Source organism: Lemur catta, chromosome 10 (assembly GCF_020740605.2).
Source record: "Lemur catta isolate mLemCat1 chromosome 10, mLemCat1.pri, whole genome shotgun sequence".
Classification (NCBI taxonomy): Eukaryota; Metazoa; Chordata; class Mammalia; order Primates; family Lemuridae; genus Lemur; species Lemur catta.
Window position 1 is genome coordinate 8,877,035 of NC_059137.1, and position 27,228 is coordinate 8,904,262.

The 27,228-nt window shown below is 46.3% G+C and overlaps 1 protein-coding gene across 6 annotated transcripts in view; it reads right to left on the reverse strand.

Moving 5' to 3' along the window:
- The window catches only part of MVB12B (multivesicular body subunit 12B), a 158,888-nt gene that overhangs the window by 98,493 nt on the left and 33,167 nt on the right, over nucleotides 1-27,228 (reverse strand). For all 6 annotated transcript variants that reach the window (XM_045562329.1, XM_045562332.1, XM_045562326.1 and 3 more), the window contains exons 3-6: nucleotides 17,502-17,609; nucleotides 12,375-12,471; nucleotides 5,143-5,272; nucleotides 1,985-2,107 (exon numbers count right to left, since the gene is read on the reverse strand). In XM_045562329.1, the coding sequence (XP_045418285.1) occupies nucleotides 1,985-2,107; nucleotides 5,143-5,272; nucleotides 12,375-12,471; nucleotides 17,502-17,609 (458 nt within the window). The remainder of the gene's footprint in view (nucleotides 1-1,984; nucleotides 2,108-5,142; nucleotides 5,273-12,374; nucleotides 12,472-17,501; nucleotides 17,610-27,228) is intronic.

Sequence of the window (27,228 nt, forward strand, 5' to 3'; positions counted from 1 at the left end):
CACAGGTGACTGGCCTAAGATAATCCTGAGCACAGGTGACGGGCCTCAGCTGAGCCTGAGCACAGGTGACGGGCCTAAGAAACCCTGAGTACAGGTGATGAGCCTCAGCTGAGCCTGAGCAGTTAATGGGCCTCAGCTCAGCCTGAACACAGCTCTTGGGACTGAGCTGACCCGAGCACAGGTGATAGGCCTGAGAGAACTCTGAGCACAGGTGATAGGCCTCAGCTGAACCTGAGAACAGGTGATGGCCGTGAGAGAACACTGAGCACAGGTGATGGGCCTCAGCTGCTCCTAAGCACAGATGACAGGCCTCAGCTGAGCCTGAGCACAGGTGATGGGCCTGAGACAGCCCTTAGCACAGGTGATGGGCCTCAGCTGAACCTGAGTACAGTTGATTGACCTGTCCTGACCCCAGCAGAGATGATGGGCCTGGGTGAGCCCTAAGCAGAGGGGATGGGCCTCAGATGACCCTGAGCACAGGTTGTGGGTATCAGCAGATCCTGAGCACAAGTGACTGATCTAAGAGAACCCTGAGCACAGATGATGGGCCTCAGCTGAGCCTGAGCACAGGCGCTAGGCCTGAGAGAACCCTCAGCACAGGTGATCGGACTCAGCTGAACCTGCGTACAGCTGATTGGCCTGCACTGACTCCAGCAGAGGTGATGGGCCTGAGAGAACCCTGAGCACAGGTGATGGGCCTGAGACCACCTGAGCACAGGAGATGGTGATTCTTGCCAGTGCCCTCCAGGGTAGAGCTGCGACAGTGCTCTCGGTCAGTGAGAAAGCAAGGAATAAGTGCTGTCTGTGCTGTGCCAGCCTCATACTCCTGAACCAAACAAAGAGACTCAACTGTTCAACCTGCAAATCTGGGAGGCTCATTCATATCGTTTTAGACCAAAGGGAAAGTGAAAACTACTTTTGAAGTTTCAGGCGATTCCAGGGGTAAATTTAAATACCACTCTTGGTTTGTGAAACTGACACAAGAAAGACCAGAGTGTCTTTATAGAGGATACTCCTACACACAGTCCTTGGAGCTTCGGGGCTCATCACAGCTGCGTTTTCCCAAGCGAGGCAGATGCCACTTAGAGGAACTGAGTGAAGCCAGCCAGGGGCACTTCCCAGAGGCCAGGGTGTGGCGTGTGTGCCCAGGAGGACCCCACTGGTGACTAGTTTGTCCTGTTCCTGACAGATTTTGTTCATGTCTATGCCACCACACAAACTTTGAGGTCCATTTTCGTTACGTGACATCAATCCCCAAGTGACGCTGCCTCACCATTCTTGTGTTTACTTTTGTAATCCCTTTCTCAACTTAATGCATCATTGCCGTTTGTTCCTTGCCCTGAAACGATTTACTCCTCATGATGCACAGGATTTTTATTTGACGGGACTCTTTTTGCCATCTGTTTTTTGCAAAAAGTGTGGAGACCATGCTTCCTCTATCATCACTGAAATCAGTTGCAGAGTGGCCAGTTTCTTTGTGGAAACAATTATTCAAACTAACATTTCCTGAAAAACTTCTCATTGTTCTCTCACATGCAAACTACCCATTTCTTAGTTTGTTGCTCATTGGGAAAAGAAACTATATGCAAATGAATATAATTACTTACCAACCCTCCTGGGTTTCAAATGAGTAGCTGCCCAAGGCAGAAAAGAAATTCCACCTTCATAAGGCAGCCATCCCAACCACATGGCCACAAAGCATGTGTCTGTGAGTATCTACAAGTTCCTTCGAACACCAAGCCAATTTTAAGGTGCATATTCTGCTATTTTAGAAGCCTGCAGAATATGCACAAAATAGAGTATAGAATGGCCTTTACATTCATATAATGCAAAGATTTCTAACTGGAGTTTTAAAAATCTCCTCTAAAAGTACATTGCTTCTACAATTTTTTAGTTATGTTCTGCACTATTTCAGCAGATACTAATGCTGTGCAGGGGGACCCAAGACGACATGACAGCACAAGACACACCACCGAGGCCTCACCTGGGAAGGTTGGGGGCTGGGGTGGAAGCGGCTGACGACTGGGAAGGCGTCGTGGGTTGGGATGAGTCGTGATTTCTTGGTACTCTGCCCATTCGGTACCAGATCCCCATGCTGTTCAGTTCCCTGTAGGAGAAAAGAGAAATCTGCATGGCTCTGGTGAGCACAAAGCATTTACCTGCTCGACAAAGCAAACCAACTCATTTAAAACAGTCAGCGACCTCAAACACCAGGGGGCCAATTCTTGCCAAGAGGGGTTATGTCCCCTCCTTTGTGTTCCCAGTGTCACAGTTCAGAGCCTAACGTGAGGACGATGGTCCCATCTAGGCAGGCCTTTATGACAAGGCCACCTCCTTTACCCACCCTGAGCTTGCCCGCCTTCCTGCCCTGTCACTTTCCTTGCTTCTCAGTCTTTAAACCTCTTTTTGTTTCACCATTTAATTGTGGGTAGTTATGTGATAATAGACTTCAAGTCCTTTGTGCTATTAGGAGAGACAGATGGAGAAATGGACAGACAGACACGGTCACTGGTTTTTAACCATGAGACAAATGAGCTCCCCCAGCCCTCACTCTGTAACACGCCCCAATTTCAGGATACAGCCCCTGACAGTTGGGTGACACCTGCAGTCACCTCATTCGCAGGGTCAGTTTGGGAGACGTCTTCAAACTACAAAACCCCAAGGCATATGCCCCACAGGCCACAACTAGGAGGGGGCACAGCGGGGCCTCGCAGGAGCCCTGTCGGGTCTCCTGTGACTCAGATGCACACCCACCACGCCCGGCCCGCACCAGGCAGTCGTGAGTGTGGATGGGACAGGCACACACCTAGGAGCTGTGACAGGACCATTTTAGTCACATCCAGTTCTCACCTTCTCACGTGCCCCCACAGAACTGCATCTTTGAGACCTGATTTAGAGGAATATCATTTCTTCAAAAAATGAAAAGAAACATCTATTCTGTGGCTACTTCTAGTAAGCTTCTCAGTACACTGCGGGAACTACTGGAAACCACAGCTGGGTCTCAGTAGCTGAGTGACTCCAGGGAGCTGGCCTCCGGCTGCCAGGCTCTGAGGGAGCCTTTGGAATGTGAGGTTCCTGCTCCCCCAGCCGAAAACCCCAAACCCTCGCAAAATAACATGTAGAACTCTGCCCGTTTTTAAGAAGTAACTTAGGCATCTGAACACTGAATTCTCTTTCCTAACTTAAACACTGCATTGCAACTGTCTTTTTCTGGAAAAGAATTTTAAGCCCAAGATAAAACAAAACTATAGCAATCCTATTGGCAAAAATCTATTCTTTACAATTGTTTAAAAAATTGAATCTTTTCACAGTAGTTTGTAATTAGAAATACACGTATAGCAACTGAAATTAGCCTTTAAAAGTTCATTACTAAATTGTTGGTTTTGACTATTTGTATGTTAATGGCTGCTTCTAAGGTACCTGAAGTATGGTTACTCTCTTAACTGTTCCTACTCCTGTGATGCTGTTTACATCATTAGTGTAAACCATGTTGCAAAACAGGATTTGTGAGTGTGCAGGAAGGGAATGGCCACTCACAGCGTCCTTCAGAACCACAGTCTGACACAGAGCATGCAGATTCCACAGCTGACAGGTCTAAAGACACTGACTGTCGCGCACCAAGATGAAGCGGGTCTATCTCTGCGAGACCTGTTCCACACGTGCTTTAAGCAGATGTCACGGGGCCTGTCCCCTGCCCTGTCTGGGATGGGAGCAAAGGCCCTGGCTTGCAGAGTGCAGAGGAGGCTCTGGGCTCAAACGAACAAGAGCAAAACAGAGTACACACCAGACCCAGTAGGCCAACCTCAAAAGCCAGTGGAAGGGAGCGTCCGAACCCAGAGGGACGACTGTGCTGCTCGCAAAGCCCAGCCAGGGAGAGAGGCGCATGGCCGAGGGGGCTGACAACCACCTGCCACACTGACCACTGTGACCAAATTTCAGTCAAGAGAGGAGAGAGACCTTGTATTTCCTCTGGGACATCCAGCACCCCTCACCTCTCTTTCTGACTTTGTACTGCCCCCTGTGTTTTGGGGGCAGCCACCCCCTCGTGGTTAGTTCCAACAGAGCTGACTCTGCTTCCAGCTCAGGCCTGGCCAGAGAGCAGACTCGCTCTTCGCCTCCGTACCTGGACCTGATGAGAAGGTGAACTACTGGCCACCTGCTTCCGCCAGGGAACAGCGTGCGTCTGACCACAGTCTGCCCAGAGGCACCAGGGCCGGGAGGAGACGAGGAACTAGAGCCTAGTGACGTCCTCCGAGCTCCTACTTCCAGCCGTGCCCGGAGCCGTGCTGCCCCCTGAACTCTGCTGTTGTGTCAGCCAACAAATTCTTCCCTCTGCTGGAGCCAGTCTGGGTGGGGTTTCCTATCCCTTACAGTCAACAGAGCCCAAGGAGAAATCCTGAGATTCCATCGCACACAGTATTGAAGGAGCAGCTGCAGCCGTTGCTCGGTGCTAAGACCACTGGAGGAAGAGCGGAGACGCAAACGCCTGGCCTCAGCGGCTCGACCAGGACTGCACAGCGGATCACCACGCACTCACGTAGCATTGGTGCCTCCTCCTGCCTCAGGACGCTCCAGCAGCCCCAGTGTTCTTGGGATAAACCCAGGCTGTGTCCTAGGAGGTCCTGCCAGCCCTTCCGCTCACCCCAGCACGGTCCCCGGCGGGCCCCTTCCAGCCACACTGGGCCGTGCTCACGCCCACTGTGATCCTTGCTCTGCGCTGCGGAGGAGGCTCTGCCTTCACGTCTCTGCATGGCTGGTTTCTTGACATTTAGGTCTCTGCTCAAGTGTCACCTTCCTGACCCCCAGACTGAAGCAGCCCCCACCCCATCAGTGTGCTTCATTTTCTTCACTGTCCGAAATTATCTCATTTATTTTCCTGTTTATTGCTTGTCTCTCCCTTCTAGAACATCAGCTCCACCACAGCAGGGCCCTGCCTCACTCGCTTCCATGCCCAGGTCCTTGGCCCAGGGGCACAAAACAGGTTCCCCTCAGATCTCCGCGTGTGAACGGGCGGCAGCGTGGAGAGGTGAGGCCTGGTGGCATCCCCAGGCATCCGGGCAGGACCCACAGGGCTCGAAGGGTGAACGCACAGGACAGTGGGGAGAAGGCCCTCAGAGTGAGATCCGCGTTGTTAAGACTTACCCAATAAACGTGTACTGGGGCGGGGCCTGCTTGGTCCGACCCATGATCCGAATGTCACAGATCGCAGCTTCAGTTGAATCTCGTGGAATAAACTTAATGCACAGCCTCTTCTTTCTAAAAGCCACCTCCTCTGAAAGAAAGAACAACAGAAAAGGTACGCGTCTTCCAGAGCTGCCACCACCTCTATTCTGAAATCCGCGTCACCTGTTCCCAGAAGCAGCAATGACAGCTCAGGGCTGGGCTCTACCCTCTGCCTCCCCCGGGGCTCCAGTCACCGGGTTTTGCACTCAGGACCCGACACCAGACAGCCCCCACCGAGAAGGGGCTCCCTGGAGCACACACACCTCTGCAGGAGACCTGGGGTGGCTTCTGAAAGCCACGACCACAGTCTCTCCCTGCTCAGCCATGAGCAGTGACACATTTCACCCCCTGCATCTTTCTTTTCCACTTTTTGTTACAGAAATCTTCAAACATACCCCAAAGTAGAGGGACTGGCAGACTGAATCCATGTGTTCCCGCCACCCAGTTTCGACACTGTCAGCGATGGACAAGCCGATTTCCTCTCCTCCCACCCCTGTAGCTAGGCTGGACATTTATACTGAGTCCCCAGCCCTGTGTCACGTCACCCCGTCAGTAGCTCAGTAGGCACCTAGGACAGGTACTTTTTTTTTTTTTTTAAACATGACCTCTATGCTATTACCATTCCTAACAAAACAAACAAACTTCCCTACGATCATCCAGTGGACAGTCTGTATTTGAGGCTTCTCCGTCAGGTCTGGATCAAGCTCCACGTTGACACCAAGGTGCTGCATTTGGGTGTCTAGGCTCTGAGTCCCTTTCATTCCCTAACAACCTCTCCCTGCTCCCTTCCTCAGGGCACTGATGGGCTGGAGGAAGTGGCTCATTCCCCTGTGTTTCCTGTACGCTGACAGAGCTAAAGGCTCGATTAGACTCAGGTTAGATTTTTTAGGCACAAACGCTTCCCAGGGGGCACGTGCACTTCCTACGGCATCACATCGGGCAGCCCGGAGTCAGCTGTGCCACTCCCACAGGTCCCAGTGGCGTAGGCCGGGGACTTCAGTGACGCAGTTCCCCAACTGCCATCCTCTGGGCAGTTTTCTCATCCCCTGATGACTGTTGCTAAGATCCATACTCTATTAAAGGTTTCCAAATGGTGATCTTCTAATTCTGTCTTTCCTTCTAAATTTATTAGCTGGAATCCTTCTTTACAGAAAATACTTCTATTCATCAACTGTTTGGTCTCCCTAACATAGGCTTTGTCTAGGAGAGGAAGGATAAGTACATGATTCTTTTCTCTTACTTATCAAGTCTTAATGAGCTGGTGGCCTGGCAACCTCCAGGGGTGACCAAACGAAGGGTGTTTTGTTTATTCATTTATGCTTTTAAACGTAAGTTTCAATCAACTGCAGCCATTCAATACATGTGTCAGACGGATCTGGGTTGAAATCCCAACTCCACCATTTTCGGACACTGGGACCTTAGGCAAGTTACTTGATTTCTCTGAGCCTTGGTTTCATTATCTGTAAAAGGGAGTTAACGAGGCTCCTACCCCACAGGGATGCTGGGTGGATGCACCTTGATAGCAGGTACGACTCAGCCCAGGGCTGGCACACAGTAGCTGCTCAGTAAAGCATAGCTACGCGGCACCTTAGCATCATCATTACAAGTAAGCTTCTAGCACACAATTTGCATCTGTGCTTGGTGTTGACTTCCAATATTCTTCAGTTCTGAGGCAGGAAATAAGCACACTCAGTAGCACACTGAGATGGGGCTGGGGGCAGTCCTGCTCACGGGTTCTACAGGTGTGGGGGGCAGAATCAGTGGAATTGTTTTGTTGCTATTATTTTGGGGGGTGGGGCTGTTTTTTAAAGAGCCAGATAACTTTGTGGGTTCTTTTCCCAGTTTCAGGAACTGAGGGCTAGAGCAGATCTACAAGCTGTGAGTAATAATGTTATGAATCCAGACCCCAAACGCTGTACCTGTCCAGGCAGGGGTGGTATCCTTGGGAGTGGGGGGTGCAAAGCAACCTGGCACCTTCAAAACCTGTTAGCTGGTAAGATCAACCTTTGAAAACGTCAAAAAGGTGAGACTTTTCCAAAAAGCAAACTAATATGCAGGTATTTTACTTGCTTTTGCCACCTGCTCCAGGCTCCACTCCTCTATCTACAGCAAACTCGGGTAAGAGATGGAGCCACTAATTACACATGCTTAATTTAAGCAGGCCTAATTTTAAGCAAACATATTATACATAGTCAACAGAAATGTGTTCAGTCATGCTAATGAACACAGAGAAAGTACACAGCACTTTACTAAAACAAACAGTCTTCCAGTTTTTCGGTGCTATGTGGATTACAATAAATTCTATTTTAAATTAATTACAGGAGTCTCATCTTTTGGGCTGACTTTATAAAATAAGGGCCTTAAATATTCTCAAATGATACAGAGCTGACCATAAGGTTTACCTGGTCAGCTTGGGCTCTCCCGGCCCTAGGTAAAGGATCCAGGAAATGACCCCTCTCCTGTGTGATAAGGCAGCAGTCCCCAACCTTTTTGACACGAGGGACCGGTTTCATAGAAGACAATTTTTCCACGGGGGCGGGGGGTAGGCAGAGCCCAGGCACTGAAGCGAGCGATGGGGAGCAGCTATAAATACAAAAGAAGCATCGCTCACTCGCACACTGCTCACCTCCTGCTGTGCAGCCCCACTTCCTAAGTTTCATGGAAGACAATTTTTCCACGCAGAGGTGGGGGCGATGGGGCTCTAAGACCCGGTCTCTAACAGGCCACGGACCGATACTGGTCCACAGCCTGCGGGGTGGGGACCACAGTGACAAGGCACCTGACCAACAGCCCAGGACCCAGCCTCAGAACGTCCACGATGGGACAGCAACCCATGTACTCCCAGCCACGGGGTAGAAGCTTCCTGAGCAGGACCATGGGGACCTCGGCAGCCAGACCACAAGCCCAGACAGGACTCAGCCCTGGGCCTCCTCACTTAGCTGGTTCAACAAACTGGGAGAAAAGTACAGACTGGGAAATCCCTTGTGGCTCTACATTACATCAATATAAAGACATTCTAAATCAGTTAATTGTCAAAAATGAACAATACAAATTTTAAAATTATGAAAAACAGGGGAAAAGTAGGAAATTAATATAAGTCTGTGAGGCAATTTTTAGATCTTAAGCAGAAAATTCATATAAGAATAAGCAAAAGTAGCAAGCAAACACTTATGAAAATGTTCAGCTTTGCTAATAAAAAATGAAGTGAAAATTAAAATAGTAAAAGTAAATAAAAATTGGAAAACCTATGCTGGCAGACCCATGGAAAACAAGTATAAGTCTATATTATCAGTGGCACTGTGAACTGGTATTTCTAGATAATAATCTGGAAACAGAGTAATAAAACTTGTCTTCACACAGGCCATCCTACCAGCGAGCCACTGCGTGTGGTAGGCACCTTAGGTGATTCAAAGATGAGTTAAACATGGACCTTGCCTCAAAGAGAGAGAGAACTAGCAAAAGGATTAAGAAAGCATATAAGTGGCTACACTGCAAGCTAAAAGCATTATGAGTCAGGTTATATTACCCTCATTTGACAGATGAAGAAACTGAGACCCAGAGCCCACAGTTGTAAGTGTGCAGTAAGTGTAAGTTGTAAGTCTGCAGAGCCAGACTCAACACCAGGTGAGTTTGACTCCAGAGCCCAAGTTCCTCCCACCACACCAAGCTGCAGTTTGTCCTAACAGAGGTAAAGATGGAAATCTGGAGGCAGAACTGATCTCTTCCTTCAGCTTCCCACCACTGTGACTTGCACTTGCTGACTCCACTCCCTCCTAAACGTGTGCTGTGCCCGCTGTGCTGCAAAGAGATTACAGCCCCGTCTGATGCAATTCCGCGTTCTCAGGTCACGCACTACACTATGCTCCTTGAGGGAGGGCCAGTGTCTTATTCATCTTCATATCCTGAGGCCCTCGGTGCCTGGCCTACGTGAAGCACTTGTCAATCTGGGCTGCCTGTGTGTGCAGAGGACCGTGAGCCTGCTTCAAACTGGAATCTGGGATCAGAGACTATTTCATGCAGGTGTGGGCACTGAAGCTCACCCTTGAAAGATACAGGGTATGGAAATTCAGAATAGAGAGAAAGGACGTTTCAGGCAGGGAAACCAGTAAAGCGAATACGTGGAAAAGAGGAGCGTGAAGTGGGCACACGGAGGGGCTCGGTTTCAGTAAAGTATAGGGTGCTTGAGGAGTATGTTTGGAGAGAAAGGTTGAAAGAGACCCTAGAAGACCTATGACCCCGCAGGCTCAAGTACTTGGAGACTTACCACAAAGAAAATCATTCAAAATCTATAGGTACACAATTTGAGCTACAGATTCAACACCATTCCTATCAAAATCCTAGTTGGCTTCTTTGCAGAAATCAACAAGCTAATCCTAAAATCATATGGAAATTCAAGAAACCCAGAATAGCCAAAATAATCCTGAAAAAGAACAAAGTTGGAGAACTCATACTTTCCAATTTCAAAACTTGTTAGAAAGCAACACTAATCAAGACTGTGTGGTACCTGCATAGGGAAGACACATAGACAGAATAGAACTCAGAGTCCAGAACAGAAATAAACCCTCACGCTTCTGCTCAACTGATTTTTGACAAGGATGACGAGGCAGTTCAATGGGGGAAAGAATAGTCTTTTCAACAAATGGTGCTGGGACAACTGGATATTCACATGTAATACAATAAAGTTGGACCCCTACCTTGCACCATACACAAAATTAACTCAAAATGGATCAAAGATGTAAGTAAGAGCTAAAATCATAGAAGAAAACATAGGCATAAATCTTGGTGACCTTGAATTAGGTAGTGGTTTCTTAGATGTGACACTAAAAGCACAACCAACAAAGGAAAAAACAGATAAGTGGAACTCCACCAAAATTAAAAACTTTTGTGTCTCAAAGACACCATCAAGTGAAAAGAAATCCCACAGAATGGGAGAAAATTTTTGTAAATCATATATCTGATAAGGGACTTACATCTAGAATATAGTAAATATTTTTGCAACTAAATAATAAAAAGACAATGCAATTACAAAATGAGCAAAGGATAAGAATAGACATTTTTCCAGAGGAGATATACAAATGGTTGAAAAGTACATAAAAAGATGCACAACATCACTAGCCATAAGGGAACTACAAATTAAAACCAGAAAGAGATACCACTTCACACACATGAAGATGACCAAAATAAAAAAGACAGCTAATAACAAGTGCTGATGAAGTTGTGCAGAAATTGGAACTTGCATACACTGCTTATGGGAATGTAAAATGGTGCTGCTCCTTTGAAAACTAGTTTGGTATTAACAGTTCCTCAAAAACATTGAGTTATATAACCCAGCAATTTCATGCCTAGGTATATACCCAAGAGAAATAAAAACATGTATCTGCCCAAAAACTTGTACACAAATGTTCATAGCAGCATTATTCATAATAGCCAAAGTGGAAACAATCCAATTATATATACGTCAGTTGAATGGATAAACAAAATGTGGTATATCCATATAACAGAAGATGATTTGGAGGAATCAAGTACTAATACATGCCACAACATGTGCCAACCTTGGAAACATCATGCTAAGTGAGAGAAGCCAGTCACAAAAGATCACATATTGTATGATTCCATTTATGTGAAATGTCCAGAATAGGCAAATCTACATAGAAAGTAGATTAGTGGTTGCCTAGGGCTGGTGGGGTTGGGGAGGCGAGGGCTGTGGAGAAATGGAGGGTGACTGTTAGTGGGTGCAGGGTTGCTTTTTGGGGTGATACAATGTCCTAAAATTGATTGCACTGACGGTTGCACAACTCTATAATATACTGAAAAACACTGTACAATTTAAATGGGTGAATTGTATAGTATGAGAATTACATCTTAATAAAGCTATTAACAAAAAACTCTTTACATAAATATTAATATATCAAATCAGTCTGTAAAAGGTGCTTATACACACGCTTTTCCAGTGTGGCACTGCGGTTAAAAGTGTGTCTGGAGTAGACTTGTGCATGTGCCTCAGGCACTCCCCAGTTCTAGATGTGTGATCTTGGCTAAGTTCTTTAATCCCTAAGTAGTTACTGTGACTCATTTTTCTCATACATAAAATGGGTATAATAATACCTAATTCTAAAGAGGGGTCTTCTGAAGATTAAATGAAATCAGGCATGTAAAGCATTTCTTACAGCAGCCAGCATATAGGAAACGCATGCTAAACATCAGTCGTTATGATTATTATACATAGTAATAAACAAAAGGCCCTCCAATGTCCACATGTGAGGACAGTATCAAGGAAAAAAGACTATGCTACACGATGTGACCTCCTTGTTTGATTAAAATAACAGTCATGCGGGGTCTATTACATATGGAAATTCTGACCTACGCTAAATGCCAGGAAGAAAGCAAAATAGTGGGTCCAAATGAGGCTATGAAAAAATAAATTAAAAATGACAAAGCATGAGATACAGAATTTTGTAAATGACCCATGTATCATATAGAAAGGATTCTCTGTATTTGTTTTTTATTTACTGCTTCACTGTTGTATACATACTAAAGTTGTCTGACAAATAATTACATCCAAATGAGGAGGCTCAAATACCCAGAGGTTTTCCAGTACAATTTAGGAACCTCAAGCACTCCCACATCCTGAAGAAGCTTCCAATTCGTCAGTGATTCACTTCTGCTCAGCGCCGCTGAGTGGTCAGAACATGTGGTCAAATTAAAATCCTGTGCACTCTAATTTGCAGTTTGCTGGTTCTCACTTCTCTTGTTTACTCTTAGGGCCCAAAATGGGCACATCACTGTACTTGCAGTCCTTGGATATCTTTTGGTGTTTCCCCCCTTTTGCCAAGACCCACGAGCAGCACCAGAGGAAGGACCATAAACTGAGCCGGTCCCACCGTTCCATTCCTGAGTGGGCCGGGGCAGCAGGCAGCACCACTCTAAGAGAGAGGGACATTCTGCTCATTTACACGCCACGACCCAGAATGTCCACAAACTCCTTAGAGAGCCTGGCTGGACACGCGTCAGAGCAGTAAGCAGGGTTTATTCATGGGCACACAGTAAGGCCTCCCAAAATGTTTCTGAAGAAAAATGCATAAAAAATATCTACAACTCTGCCTGGAGGAAGAAAACTCTCCCAGCCATGAGTGTGCTACAGCATGACTCACGTGTGTCCACCGTCTCCTGAATCGGGATGAAGCCCACAGGCAGCGTGTCCTTGATGTCAATGAGCTTCATATCCACTAACACGTTCCCCAAATGGCTCTTGGAAAGAAAGGAAAGAGATACAGACTATTAACCCGAACGAGCCTGCGGTAGGGTTGCCATCTTGGCTTCGAGATGCATATTTAACACAATGACTTGCACAGCTTTATGACAGCAGGTTAATTAGAGTAGATGACACTTAATGTTCCCCAGTGGTTACACAGGGACTCGGGTGGCTCCCGGGAAGGAGTTTGATCTGAGAAACCTCAAAGTCACTCACTCAGACGTGGCCTTGGTTAGCCAGACAGCAACCCAGGAGACACTCTGGACATAGCCCAGCAGGGGGCGGCTGTGCACAGGTGTCCTGGCACTGGGCTGCCACTCAGCCCTGAGCATGAAATCTCAGGGACAGTAGGTTTTAGAAAGAGTGAATTCCTGGGGCACTTGCCGTAGGGGGACGGCTGCATCTAAACCTAACAAGGAACCAACCACGCTCCTAAGTGATCACCAGTCTGCAAACTGACACACATTTCAGTTGCTAGATACATTCTGCAAAATCCCAAGAATCATAAACTAATACAGAGTGAAAGCCCTGCTGCCTCAGTATTACACATCTTCTAAAATGACACGCACAAGGGCCTCCTAAAGTTTCTATTTACTGGTAGTATAGGGGGCCCACGGTGCGCAGTTTCTGTAACTGGTGTAAAAATATCTTTCCAAGACAGTACCCCATTCTGTAATTGCGAGAGAGAATTCTTTGCAAACACGCCAACACTTGCAGCCCGCATTTCAAATTGGAAACGAGCTCAAAAGATATCTATCCTACAACTTAAATATGTGGGGCCACCTGGAGATTTCATTAAAATCTTTGGAGTAATTTTCAGCATAGTTCCCCCTTTCTCTAGACAGAGCCAGTTAAGGAAAGAATTATGGGTTCCGATCCCAAATCTCTCCTGTTAGGATGTTACCGATGCATTTGCACACCCATTTTCCAGAAGTGCCTCATTCCCAAAGCACAGCATGAACTCTTAGTTTGTTTGTTCTGCATCCCTGGACTTGTTCTGCATCTAGTTGATCACTCATCACTCTGCCCTTGGCAGTAACTTCTCAGGCCGTTGTTCCTGTCTTGCTTAGGAAGAAGGGGGCTTATCTCCATCTCTGTGCATGGGGAGCCGAGACCCCCACCTCTACCTGTGCCGTGCCAACACTGCAACATCCCTGAAAGCTGAAAGCCAAGCAAGGAATTCTTGTCATCCAGACTGTGCTATATTCCCTCTTGGCACTCTCTTTTTTCCTTCATACCAATTTATAATTGTATATTTGTGAGATTACTTGCTTAATATCTGTCTCCCCACTAGAGTTTAAGAACCATGAGGACCAAAAATATCTCTGTTCTTACTGTAAATACAAGCCTAGCATAGTTTTTGCCACACAGTAAGTACACAATAATTATTTGCTGAATAAATTAATTTTGCGGGTACATTTTTCAACTGGGTGGGCCACTCAAAGTCAGAAATCAAATTGTATTTGCTTGGATGGCAAATCTTAACCATGTAAGTAAAAATTTTGAAAGTATATTTAATAAACACATTATGAACCAAAAGTATACAAATGAAATGAATTCTTAGAATTTAACGAGGAAAGTCAAAATGACAAATGTAACCTATGGCCAGTGTTTTTATGGCACCGCCATCAGAAAACCATTTCTTTCTCTAAGACTACTGTATTTGTACTTGCCAACAATTTCATATTATGACATTTCAGGTGGCTGGGCCTCAGGAAGACAATGTCCAGTGCAGCGTGGCAAGTGTCAAGTGGAACCCTGCCAAACGCGGAATAAGCCTCTGACCAGGTAGGAAGTGTTTGAACCGTTAACCTAACTCTCAAACATCAGCTGCGTTCACAATCGCCTGATCCAATCTATCATAATTCTTTTTCATGGCAGTTGCTTTTCCATGTCATCACCGCTTTCCACATTGAGAAATTAACAACTGGGCATGTTTTCCTGCCCTGCAGATGGATGGGCATTCATCAATACCCTTCTCAAGTGTCTTCTACTTGACACACTGGGTTTTACAGAAGTCAACTGCAAACCACTTAGCGACCTCGCCCTCCACACTCTCTACAAATGTCCCTGATCATAAAACCAGAACATCAGTGGTGCAGCCATTAAAAAAAAAAAAAAAAAAAAAGGCATCAAAAAAGGCTCCCATGCATACAAAACGGTGGCTGTGCCGCCAGAGCTCCCCATAGCCCAAGTGTGGTCCTTCCTTGCACGGGGCTGCTGCCGTACTAGGCTTGATACAGTAGGTCTGTGACACCATTAATTCTGCCTGTTCCTCTCCCCTCCCCCATCCATGCTCTCTTTCATTTCCTCCTCATAAATATGAAGAACGTATTCCCAATCCTTGTTGAGCAAATGATTCATGCCAAAAGCCCAATATGCACTGACTCAGGGTATTTATATTGTCTCTGGTAGCCAGTATTTGCTAGTATACTGTAATTATTTTTGACAACCTTGCATTTAAGGTAGCCACAGATAACCAACTTAATATTCAAATGTTCATAAATCCTTCTGTTTAATATCCTCCCTACCTAATCTATGTACATTGTTATTACAGGTAATGCAGAAAGTACAGGGCATGAAAAGTGCAATTAATCTCGATCCTTCCCCAGGAAGCAATGTCACTCCAAAGCCAGGTTTCTATATTAATAGCATGATTGGGGGAAAGGGATTTAGGTTCCAAAGGAGTCTCCCCAAACTCCTACATTGGGAGTCTCAAGTCACCTAATTAAGAATTTGTCCAGTCTTGAGATCCCACATCCCTCCTTCACAGCTGTAAAAAATTATGCTCTGCAAAGTCCTGGTTCAGACTGCAGGGCCAAGACAGACTGGCTACAACAGATTAAGAGATGCCTGATAGCTTCTCCACCCCTGGGCCTCTTAAATTGAGTTCACGCACCTGAACTCGATTGTTTGGATCCCATTAACAGACCCCTTTTCATTCTTTTTCTGAAAACAAAGTGCACCTGCTTCCCATGCCACTTCAAAAGCAAAGCAGAGGTTTCTCCTACTGCCAGTGTCCTTTTTTTTACCTTTTCTTTGATCCCTGCACCACACCCATGGGTACACTTACCCATGATGCCCAACACCAATAAGCCCCAGTGACTTCCCTTTGTCATGTTCAGACCTGTCACTGTTCCCACTCCAGGGGGTGCAGGGGCTCTCTGTCCTAGAGTACCAAAGCCCCACAGCCTTTGTTGGAAAATGCAACCAAAAAAACAAAAATCAAAAATGATCAGGAAGATCGTGTCTATCCTCTGAGGCCATTTCTAACTGACGCCTCTTTAGTCAGGAAAGATGAAGGTGGAGTAGAAATCAGGAACGAACACCAGGAGACCACAGAGTGGAGAGACAGTGTGAACCGGAGCTTGTTCAAACCCTCAGAGTCCCTCCTGACAGCCTCAAGCTGCAGTGAACACGCTGACCTTCTACAGAAAGTCGCAGCCAGCAGACAGAACAGAGGTGACACAAGCTAGAAATAGTCTCAAAAAGAGTTTAGGTGAGCTCAGGGACACAGGGACTGGGAGAGAGTGCTATGTGGGTGCAGGCAGGAAGGAGGCACCGTGGCCTTCAGCCCTGCTCCTTGGTGTCTCCTCAGGCCTCACAGTGAGCCCAGGGACCTGCACGGACTCATCCCAAGCTCACGTGCAGGTGTCGTGCTTCGGCTCACCTGCCACCTTCGTGGTATTTAAAATCCATTCAAAAGCCTGGTTGAAAAGATTTCCAGTGTTTAGTGCCAAGATATTCCCTGACTCTACTGTAAACTCTGTGCTTTACAAGGAGCATAGATTGCTCTTGTCATTGGGGGAGAAAATTTAAGCAATGACTTCTCCAGTCCTGAAAATGTTCAGAATAACTCCCCAAACAAAGAATTATTAACAAACACCAGGAACGGGTGGTGAAAGAAAGGCAAGCCAGAGAGCCTGGTCACGGTCTACATTCAGAAAATGCTGAGGGGACACCAGAGGACCCAGTGACTGGACCCTGGGCCTGTGGGGCAGTGTGACAGACAGGAAGACTGTGACTTTTCCCCCTTCATGCTTCCTAATGAGGATGTCTGAAGTGGTTGTTTCGGTTTGTTTTTTTTAAGCCACAAACATACGCTACTGTTATAATACAACTTATAAAAATAAATCAATAAAAGTATTTCCAAAAGTAAATATTTGCATTAGAAAGACAATAACATTCAGGCCAAAAATAAAATATCAGCCCCGATAACAAAAATCTGAACTGCTCCGCCTTTGGGACTAGGGAAGACAGGTGGCCTTGGGACGAGCATGTCACCTCCCAGATCTCAGTTTTGTCATGAATGGGAAGGAGGGGATGCCTGGAGAGATCACTAGCAGGGAAGGGGGCCATGTGCAGAGTCCTGGGACGGCTCGCACACAGAGAGGATCCTCACTAAAGCTACTCCCCTTTGTTCTAAGCCACCCATTAAAACACCTATTTGGAAAAGCCTTAGTAGATGTCTTTAAAGTTTCCTAATTTATGGGCACAAGTATTAAAAAACAGCACACTAAGAGAAATCTACACAAGTGGATACCTATGTATAATAATAACGAAACGTGCTATGTCACATAGAAATGCACAGAGAAAGAAAAAGTCACTCTGGAAACAAGGCCGTGTCCGTGCACCAGGGGGGCCATGTGGGTCCTCCGCTGAGTCACGCTGCCTTTTCTTGGCCAGCATTAAACCCAGATCCTCTGGAAAACTCTCACATCCGTACTCCCCATGATTTGTTGCTTAGAGGAAAGGCAGGCAAACGAGAGCTGGGAGAGAAATTTCCTGGTTTCCTTTTGAGAACACATTTTAATGGCATTCACTGTACACTTGGGTACATGGTTAATAATACTGTTAATAAATGAAACACAGCACTAGCTGCTGATTCTACCCAGTTCACTAAAACCACAGATAAATTAATATGGCAATGACAATAAACCACAACAAAAAAAAAATGAGGAAATTCCAAACAGGAATGTAAATTACTTGTGCTCACTCAGCAAACGGAAACCACTACTGGACTTACATTTTCTTTGGAAAATGATCTTGTGAAACACAGGTATCTGGTAACCTTGGATTTAAATAAGCCGTCTTTCCAGAGGTCAGCATCCACACCATCTGCCGTCTGCGCAACCTGCACCGAAGAGACAGAGAAAAAGACGGCAGGTGAGGCGAGAGGAGCTGAGGGCGCCTGAGCCGCTCCTTCCAAGCCCGTCCCAATTAACACTGGCCCGGACGCTCACAGCATCTCATTAGTTCATTTCACGAGGCACAGGGACGAGAATTTCCAAAAGGGGGAAAAGGGAGAGTGTGAAAAATACAACTTCTAAAAATATTGTCCCTGGGGAAGCCATTGATTAAAGACACCCTGACAAAAATGGTTCTAATGAGAAAAGAGCAACTTTTGTTGTAATGGACCAAGAAGGGATCGGATAAAGTCAGCACATTAAGTTGCTCATTACCACTTACGCAGGGGACGGTGCGGGGCGAGAAAGAAGTCCAGTGGGTGTGAAATGCCACCTGAGAGGAGCCCCGCCTGTGGCGCGAGTGACAGACTCCTGCTCTGGGGCCAGGGAGCTCCCGTTAGTGGGACTCTGCTGGGGGTGGGGGGGTAGCGGGGGTCCACCTGCCTCTGCTTGGTACAAGCCCTGAGAGTGGTACTCAAGGTCAGAAACTAGACCGGGACAGAAAAATAGAAGACGACTCAGCTCCTTGCTCCTAGTCTCACTGAGAGGCCATTTTCTCACACAGCTGTGGAGATTCTCTAGGATCCGAGGAAGAGGCCAGCCTTGATCTGAGCCCTGCAGGCCCTGCATGCTGGGCTGGGATGGGGGACATTGGTGCTAAGGGCCGTCCCTTGTGGGACAGACGCACGAGGACCGTGCAGAGGAGGGAAAAGGCTGGAAGACAGTGGTGCTTTCTTCCTACTTCCTCCAGACTGCCCTGTGAGCAGCTGGTCAGAGCCTGGCCTACTTTGTCACTCACAGTCCCCGTGAGAGCAGTATCTGACCCTCCTCACCCCCCTTCGCCAGCAGGTGCCCCCATGAGCGGGGACATCCAGGAAGACTGAGGGGCTTCAAGCAGCTTGCTTTCTGCCTTCCTGAGCTTTAGACCTTGGGACACGGCTCTAACCTGACGAGCTCCTGACCGCGCCGGTCAGCCCCACCCTCCCACTGCCCCGGGCAGCACGGCAGGGCCCCGGGGCTGGGACCCCAGGACATTCCCGGGCCCACCACAGCCACGCTCTCTGAGGCTGCTCAGAGAAGCCTAAACGCCAGTGGGCAGAAGAAAAATGCTTGCCTTTGAAACCAAACAATCGTAAATTAGCAAACATAACAAGGGAAAAAGAAAGGCCCTTATGCTGGATATGCAAATATATTAGACCTGAATGCTGAGGGAAGAATGATATGCGGATAATTTTAGGAACTGTTTGCTCCAAGTGTGTCGCCCCCACAGAAAGAAACACGATGGAATGGGGAACGGGCCTTGTCAGCATTTTTCCCACTAGAGTCACACAGTTTCTAGGAAAACAGGAGACTTAAGGTCGAGGTCTCAGCTTCTCCATTGCCAACAACCCTCTCGCTTGTTCTCTCCCCTGCAGTCCACGTTTTCAAAGATTTTGACTCTCAAAGTGCACTTTTTATTATATTTCCTCAATTCGAGGATGCAGTCATTTGGGGAATCACCCGTGGATTTAAGGAACAACCCTCTCTCTCTCTCTCTCTCTCTCTCTCTCTCTCTCTCTCACACACACACACACACACACACACACACACACACACACACACGAAAACATACACATCTATTTTAAGATGTATCCCAAGTTCAGAATCAATAAAATGTAAAACTAAGATACTTTAAGAACAAAGGAATAAGGGAACCTACAGGGTCCCTCTGTAATAAAGGCGTCATTTCTGAGAAACTTTTACAAATAGAGACCGTCCGCAGGATGCTCTTGGCCATGGAACCACAGGCTGGCCTGGGGACAGAGCTGTGCCACTAACCTGCCTCTGGATGAGGGAGAGAGTCCAGGAGAGCTGGCCTGGCTCTCTGGAGATCCCACGTGGGGGGGGGGGGGGCATTCTAACCCAAGCCATCATCTCCAGTGTCTCTCTCCACCTGCCCCACTGCTAGAATCTCCCCCTTTCAGGGTGAGAAGGCACCTTGATACAAACACTTAATGGGAAAAAGCCTGCCATGTAGGCCGGCCCTCGTCAGTGCCTCCTGGCCCCACTTCTCTGCTCTGGCAGTTAGAGCCCTCCATCCCTTGTCTGAGAAGCATGAAAAAGGCACAGCCAAAGGCCCAGATCTGCCCTGTGGCCAAAATGCATTTGCAAGGAAGCGAAAGTGTGTAAGAGAACCTGTCCTCTTGCTGAGCCCAGGAAGGTGAGGAGGGAGAAGAGAGAGACCTGCCCAAGCCCCAGGGAAGGCTCTGGAAGCTTGGCCCTGTGTGCTAGACAGGACAGAGATCAGAAATGGACAACACCAGGAACTGGGTGAGGAGTGAGACGCCAGTCCTGGCTCCCTAGGAACACGGGGGAAGCGGCCCTGGTGGAACAAGGCAGGCACTCCCAGCCTGCTTCCCTACAGCAGTAAGATGTACCCAGAAGCTTCTTCCCAACCCAGTCACATACAGGTGCTTAATAACCTAAATTCTCCCCAAGTCAGGGGAGCTAATGATCTACAAGACGAATGACCCGTGAAGGCAATGGCTGCAGTCACAGTGCAAAGAGGATCCCCAGGCCCTGACCATGCCCACACCCTCCCCGGGTGCAGGAGCTCACAGACCCGTGGCCAGCCTTGGGTCCCAGGGTCAGGAGAGCTGGGGGTGGTGGGGTGGGAGGTGGGGGACCAAATGTTCCCTGTGCAGCAGGCGCAGCCTGGGACCCACAGGCAGGCCCGGACTCGGACCCAATGGCTCAAGAAAGTCCCTCCTTTGCTGCAAAGTGGACATGCTGCCCTCCCCGTGGGGGTCACTGCAGGATCAGAGGAGATGACGCACACGCAAAGCGCTTGTCTGGGCACGAGCGCTCACAAAGACAGCACTAACTCTTCTAAACTAAAAAGGAGGACATCTGGCCCGATATTGCCAAGTCTTTAAAGTGATGTCAAGCTGCATCGGAATTCAGAGGTCTTCATCTGTCCCCTGGGGCTCAGGGCCAATCTCCGGGACTAAATCTGGTCTTTCAAATGCAAAGGAACACGTGTGTGACTCACGTTACCATCCCTGCCATCCGCCTGGGGTATGGGCTTCACAAGGACAAGCAGAGGGCCCAAGGCAACCCTGCTGAAGCAATGGGTGAACAAGTCAGCTCTCCACTCAGCGCCGTGTGAGAAGCCACATACCCTGCCAGCTGCCCAAGTAAGGTAAAGAGAAGTCTTTTAAAATGAAATTTCCAGGATTTAGTCCATTGAGCTGAGTGTATCCCCTTCAAAAGCCCCCCTCTGTGAGGCACATACCCATTTCCACACTGAGGCCACCTACTCTTTTGGTTATCTCGTTTGTTCCCTGCCTTGTTCCCGAGACGACGCGATATGCCCCATGCTGCTGCTGACGGCAGAACCTCCAGAGTCTGTCATGGGGCTTCACATACATGCATGCACACACACACAGACACACGTGTACACGCACACAGACACGCGTGTACACGCACACAGACACGCATGCACACACACACACACGCTCACACTCTCACTACCCTTCTCTCTCTCCAGCATTTCTTCCCAGGTGCAGGAGCCACCTCAGAGGAGGAGGAGGAGGAGGAGGAAGAGGAAGAAGAGGTGGGGGGACCTGTAACCAGGCAGAGGCAGATGAACACATGGCTTATCTCTCTTCCCTGCCAATATTCTGCTGAAACAACAATCAAGTGGAGAAAGTGGGAAGCTGCTAAAATGAAAGCCAGAGGGGAATACAGCACAAGAGAGGGGCCAGTCCTGCACCTTGCTAGGACCCGTGGGGAAGGAGGTGCTGACTCCAGAGTGAACACAAGGGGCTAAGGATGCACACTGAAAGGTGGCCCCTCCCCGGTCACCGCCCTGGCTCACCCTCCTTCCGGCTTCCAGACCGGGGATCTGTCTCTGGAGACACCGGAGAGTGCCGGAGGCAGACCAGCCCCGACTCCGGGTCTCTCACTACACAGGGCAGCTCCCTGCTCACACCCCGCCACGCAGCCCCAGCCAGCGGGCCCCACCCTCGCAGCCCCAGCCCACGACCTGGAGCCTTGATCTGAAACACAAACTGACAACAAAGGGTCACCAGGCATTGGGTGAAAGGCTCCAACATTAAAGAATGACCCAAAATAGAAAAAAGGGAACCTGAAGGTAGCACAGAGGACAGGAGGAAACAATGAAAACTCTGGAACAAACAACCAAGCCTGTAATTAAAATCCTCGGAGGGCCGAATGAGTATATTGCAAATACCAAACAAGAACAGAATACTGAGAATACGTTTTTTAAAAAAGAACAATTTGAGGACAATATAAAGAGATTAGAAATTGATAAGTTATAGCTAACATTAAAAATTTAAAAAAAAGCAACTTGCTCAAGACCAGCTTGGGCAACAGAGTGAGACCTTGTTTTGGAGGGGGGGAACTGGAAGAGAAAGTTGAGGAAATCTTTCAGAAGGCAAAATACAGAAATGAGATAAATTATAGGAAAGAAAAACTAAGAAAACTGAAGGGTCAGCACACCACCCAACAACAAAATTCCAGGAAGATCTTTTAAAATAAAAAATGAAGGGAGGGTGAGCCTCTGTGTTCCAGGGGTCCTGAGTGTTCCAGGACCAGCCCCAAAGCGAAACAACAGAGAATCTCCCCAAAGCGAGGATAAAGAAACCACCTTACTTTAGAGAGAAATGACAGGTCACATACAAAGAAACCAGGACCATTGTGCATCAAACTTCTCAATCGCAACACTGGAAACTAAAAGACAACACATCTTCAAAGTTCTGAGGAATTCCGGAATTCTACAGCTAGACCAGCTATTGATTAAGTATGAGGGTAGAAGAAAGACTTTTGCAGATGTACAAGGACTTAAAAAATTTATCTCCCATGGACTCTTGCTGGGGAGGCTACTAGAGGAGACATCAACGAAACTGGGGATTAGATCAATAAAGAGGAAACCATAAACCTCAGGAAACAGAGCCCGCACCGCAGGGCAGCCAGGCGACAGCAGCACGCCCGGCCGGACAGAGGAAAGGAAGAGAACGCGGTGGCTACCCCGGGGAGGGGGGTGAGGGACAGTCACTGGGGCCATGAGGAAGCACTGGGTAGAAACAGGGATGGGCGTGTGACAAATGCGCTGGAGCATTTAGTCAAATGAAAACAATGGGCGTAAAGCCATTGTAAAATATAATTTATTAATCAATTTAAACATTAAAAAGGAATTTTAAAAAATTCAATGTGAAAACCAATAGGCACCTAGACAACTCAGCAAATGAAAAGAAACAAGTTTGATTAATTCCAAGAAAAATAAAAGGCTGTACAAGAAAGAGAATAAATTCCTAGTACCTTACTTGATTCAGTGGTACCTAATGTTTGCATTGTCACAATATGTAAACACTGAGCATTAATTTACCAAAAATTGTGACCCTGCCTGATGAGGGAGATTATAAGAGAACAAAATGTCTAAGGTAAATCAAGAAATAAGCAACATAATCAAATTATTTAGAAATATGGAGATAAAGTGCTAGCGAGGAAAAAAAATCCTTTAAAAAAGTTGAAAGCAAATGCCTCTGGGAAGTGAAAAGAGGAAGGTGGGAGGCCATGCAGGGGTTGCTCTATTTTCTTACAAGCCTTTTAGCACTCTGACTTTTTTACCTGTTCGTGCATGCTTAAAGGCAATTTTTAATTTTAAAAAGTCAGAGAGCTGGGGAAATATCTCACGGAAGATAGTATGAAAATTCACTATTCCTTTTAGACCCACCGCCACTATCGCCACCATCAGGGACATTCCGAGCGGTGCAATACGATCTCATTCCTAGTTAGCTGTTAGCATGTTCCCAAGTGGGTAACAACATCCAAAGCTGCATGTGCAACTGATTCCAGCCTCCCCCACAGCTAGAGTCCACCACGGTTCAACCTGCAGGTGCCCGGGGAGGAGCTGCAGCACCCAGGGAGTCCCTGGCTCAAGACAGGGCTTGTACAAACCCTTCAGGACCCCGGCCCCACCTCTGCCTCACACAGTCCAGGCCTCTGATTCCTTCTCTAGCTTCAGTTCAGAGGTCACATTCTGGACCACTGTCCAGTCCCAGAAGGACACCGTGTGCTCAGGAAGCCCTGAACGGCCCACTGGGCAGCGGGATTGGCCACCTGCAGCTGGCCTGGAAGGCACGCCGGCTGTAAAGCCTCTGGGGTGGAATATAAGAAATCTCCCTGGTTTACAGGATTCCTTTAATCCCGTCAAGATCTGGGAGTGGGGATGGAGGGGACAGCTACTGCAAAGACCCCAGGGTGGAAATAATGTTGTTGGGTTACAGGGACAGAAAGGAGCCTGGTAAGATGGGCTGAGTGTTAACAATATGATCACTGGAGCTCTGCTTATAAAGGCAAAAGTAGAACATAATACACTTCTAGTGATTAGACAACATCCTTACCACGGAGGCCATTTTAAGCAACTTTATAAACGTGTATCTACTCACATGGAAAGTTTGGGGGAAAGAGCCAATTACAAAATGCTTTGTAAAGCATAATCCCGTATTTTGTTTTTTAAAAAATTATCTGTATAGAAAAGGATCCAGACAAATATAAAGCAAAGCATTAACCACCGTTTGGCTCTGCAAAGTTGAGATTGTGGGTATGTGTTTAATGTTCTTTTTGCTTGCCTAAATGTTTCTGATTTTTTGGTAATAAGCACACACAGCTTTTATAAGAAAAACAAATGTAAAGACTCCATCTGATGGGGTGCAAAATAAAAATCTGCCTATTTAAACTTGAGAAACACTTTGCAAATCAGCTGTCCAACTAAAGCCACCTAAAGAGGAGAAGTGCAGTAAATCATTACAATTGTCAGAGGCTTTCCAACATCAGACCTGAGTGCTCCTTGGCAAGGAGAAGCTCTCGAAAGACACTGCCAACCACCAGTTTCATCAATCTGTTTACACCCCGGTGTTTTAAGAGAGCCCACCCACAATTCAAAGGTATATTGGGCAGACAGAAAGCAATCAAAGGAGCCAGGAAATTCTGCAGACATTCCAAAGGAAATATCTGGCTGACACTATGAACAAGAATGAAGTTCAAAGGCCTCTGGATATGTTAGATCAGGGTGGGGAACCTTTTCATGTTAGAAGGCCACATTAATTTAGCTATAATCAAATAAGGATGCATTCAAGAAACTTTAATTAGATATGCTTAAAAATGTACATTATTTTGTAAAAATCCAACTACTCTATGCTTAATCTCAAAAAATGAAAACTGTTAATTTTAAAGTTAACTAATCTTTTAATGACTTTGTTGTCTGCTTTTTGTTGGAAAGCATTTGAATATTGATTGCAGCATGGAAGTCCGCAGTTTCAGTGGATCCTCTAGATGGGTCATTTGTGACTTTAAGGGCATCTTGATTTGGGTCTGTGACCTTAAGGTCATCTTGATTTGGGTTAGGTAGGACAATGTAGATTCGCAGCAATAACTGAAAAGCAAAAAAGCATTTTTCAGGCATGTTACCAAAGGCATAAGTATTCCACTGCATTTTTCCACGGATCTTTCTTAGCATCAAACAATGACTTTAAAATGTCATCTACTGAGAGCTCAGTCAATTCCATCTGTAGTTCTTTGGGTGCCTTGGTGATATCAACTAGGTGAGGGTGAAATGCTAATTTGAGTATGATGTCGTGATTCTCAAAGTCAGTGAGCCTTTCATTGTATTTTCCAATTAATAGGTCTGTAACAGCTGTGTATTCTTCAAATGATTCGCATATGTCATCCTATTCATCAGTGACCTTTGCTAACTGGGGAAAATGTTCATCTGAAATTTCCTTTTGAAGAAATGTTTTGAAAAAAGATAGTTTTTGAAATGCTTGAAATTTGGCACGTATCATATATAGACTTAGTTTTACCTTGCAAAGAAATATTCAAGTCATTTTGATTTGACATGTTATCACACAGAAATGCTGCATTCCTATAGAAATCTTTCGATAATTCACATTGCTGATTCCGTTCTACATAAAATTTAACTATTCGTTCTCATAGAGAAAAAATTTTGGCTAATACCTGCCCCTGCAATGGCCAACGCACTTTAGAATGATATGGTAAATCCACACTGAATACTCATCCTTCAACATTAGCATGTTATGGAACTGACAATACCATGTTGCATTTGCATGAATATAATTAACAATGCTTATAATTTCTTGTAAAGTGTCACTTAAAATAGTACCTTTAGCACAGATATTTTGCTGACGCAAGATACAATGGAAAGAAATGAGAGCATCTGGATCTGTTAATGCTTTTTTTATCTGTGCAATAAACCCTTCATGTTTTCCTGTCATGGAAGGTGCACCACGTGTACACTCACTAAATTTACCACATTCAGTCCAACTGAACGAAATTTATCTTGAAAGTTGTTGAAGATATCTATACCCCGTGTTCTGTTCATAAAAGTGTCCAAAGTGAGTAACTCTTTATAGCAAAGAAAATCTTCTGTTATAACCCAAATGAAGTGTAAAACCTGCACCAAGTCAGTAGTATTGGTTGATTCATCCAAAGCAACTGAATAATATGTATTTTCCTCTTGAAGTATTGCATGAAGTTGTTTTGTTAAGTTGAAGGCTAATTCATGCTGCCAATCAGTTATGGTTCTCCTTGAAAGAGCCAGTTGTTTATACTGTTATTGGGGTCTAAGCATCCTACAACTTCAACAATGCACTCTTTCACAATTTCTACATCACTGAATGGCTTCCCTTTTTTCCCCAAGTAGATAAGCTACTTTATATGTTTCTTCAGTGGCATTATTTCCAGGTCTTATTGCTGCTTGAAAGAACTCTTTGCTTTTGCTTTGCATCTTTTAATTTCTGCAATACAATCTTTTGTACCTCTCCCTGTAATTTAAAATATTTGTGGTCCTTATGAGTGTTAGAAGGCTGATGAACACTGAATTTCTTTAATGTTGATACTGCAGTATCACAAAGCAAGCAAATCATCTTATCTTTAGCAGAAACAAGATAATATTGCAATTCCCAATCCTCATTAAAAATCTGTTTTCTTCCTGCAGCGTTTTCTTGGTCTTCTTTGACATGATAGGCTGTTAAGCAGAGAGAATTTAAAAATAGTGTTGAGCTATGCAATAAACCCTCTGGGCACAGCACAGAGGCAAGGAACCTGTAAGCCATCCTTCTGGATCCCAAACAGGTAGTGTGCCCAAAATGCCTCCTACAAACTGTAAAGTGAAAGGAAGAGCCATTTGACTTATCTGGTGACAAGTCCAAGAACTCTTGGTTGTTTGGTTCTGATCTGATTTGCATCATTTTATTATACCTTCAACTAAAATGTTAAATATTTTTTAGCAAAGGCAATGGAACGCATGTCTTTGACCCCAAGACTAATGTGTCTCCCTCAGTCTCCAGGTGGTTTTTCTCTACTCAAGGGGCACAAGGATACCACGGTCCCTCAAGTCCTGTTGGCCTCATGCTCCTCTGGGCCTCCTGACACTTCACCACCCTGTTCCCCTCTAGCTCTCCTTCCTCAAATGGGTCTTTCCTAACTGTACCCTGCAATCTCCTGCCTCCTTGTCTTTGCTTGTGTTGAGATAATCTCATTACT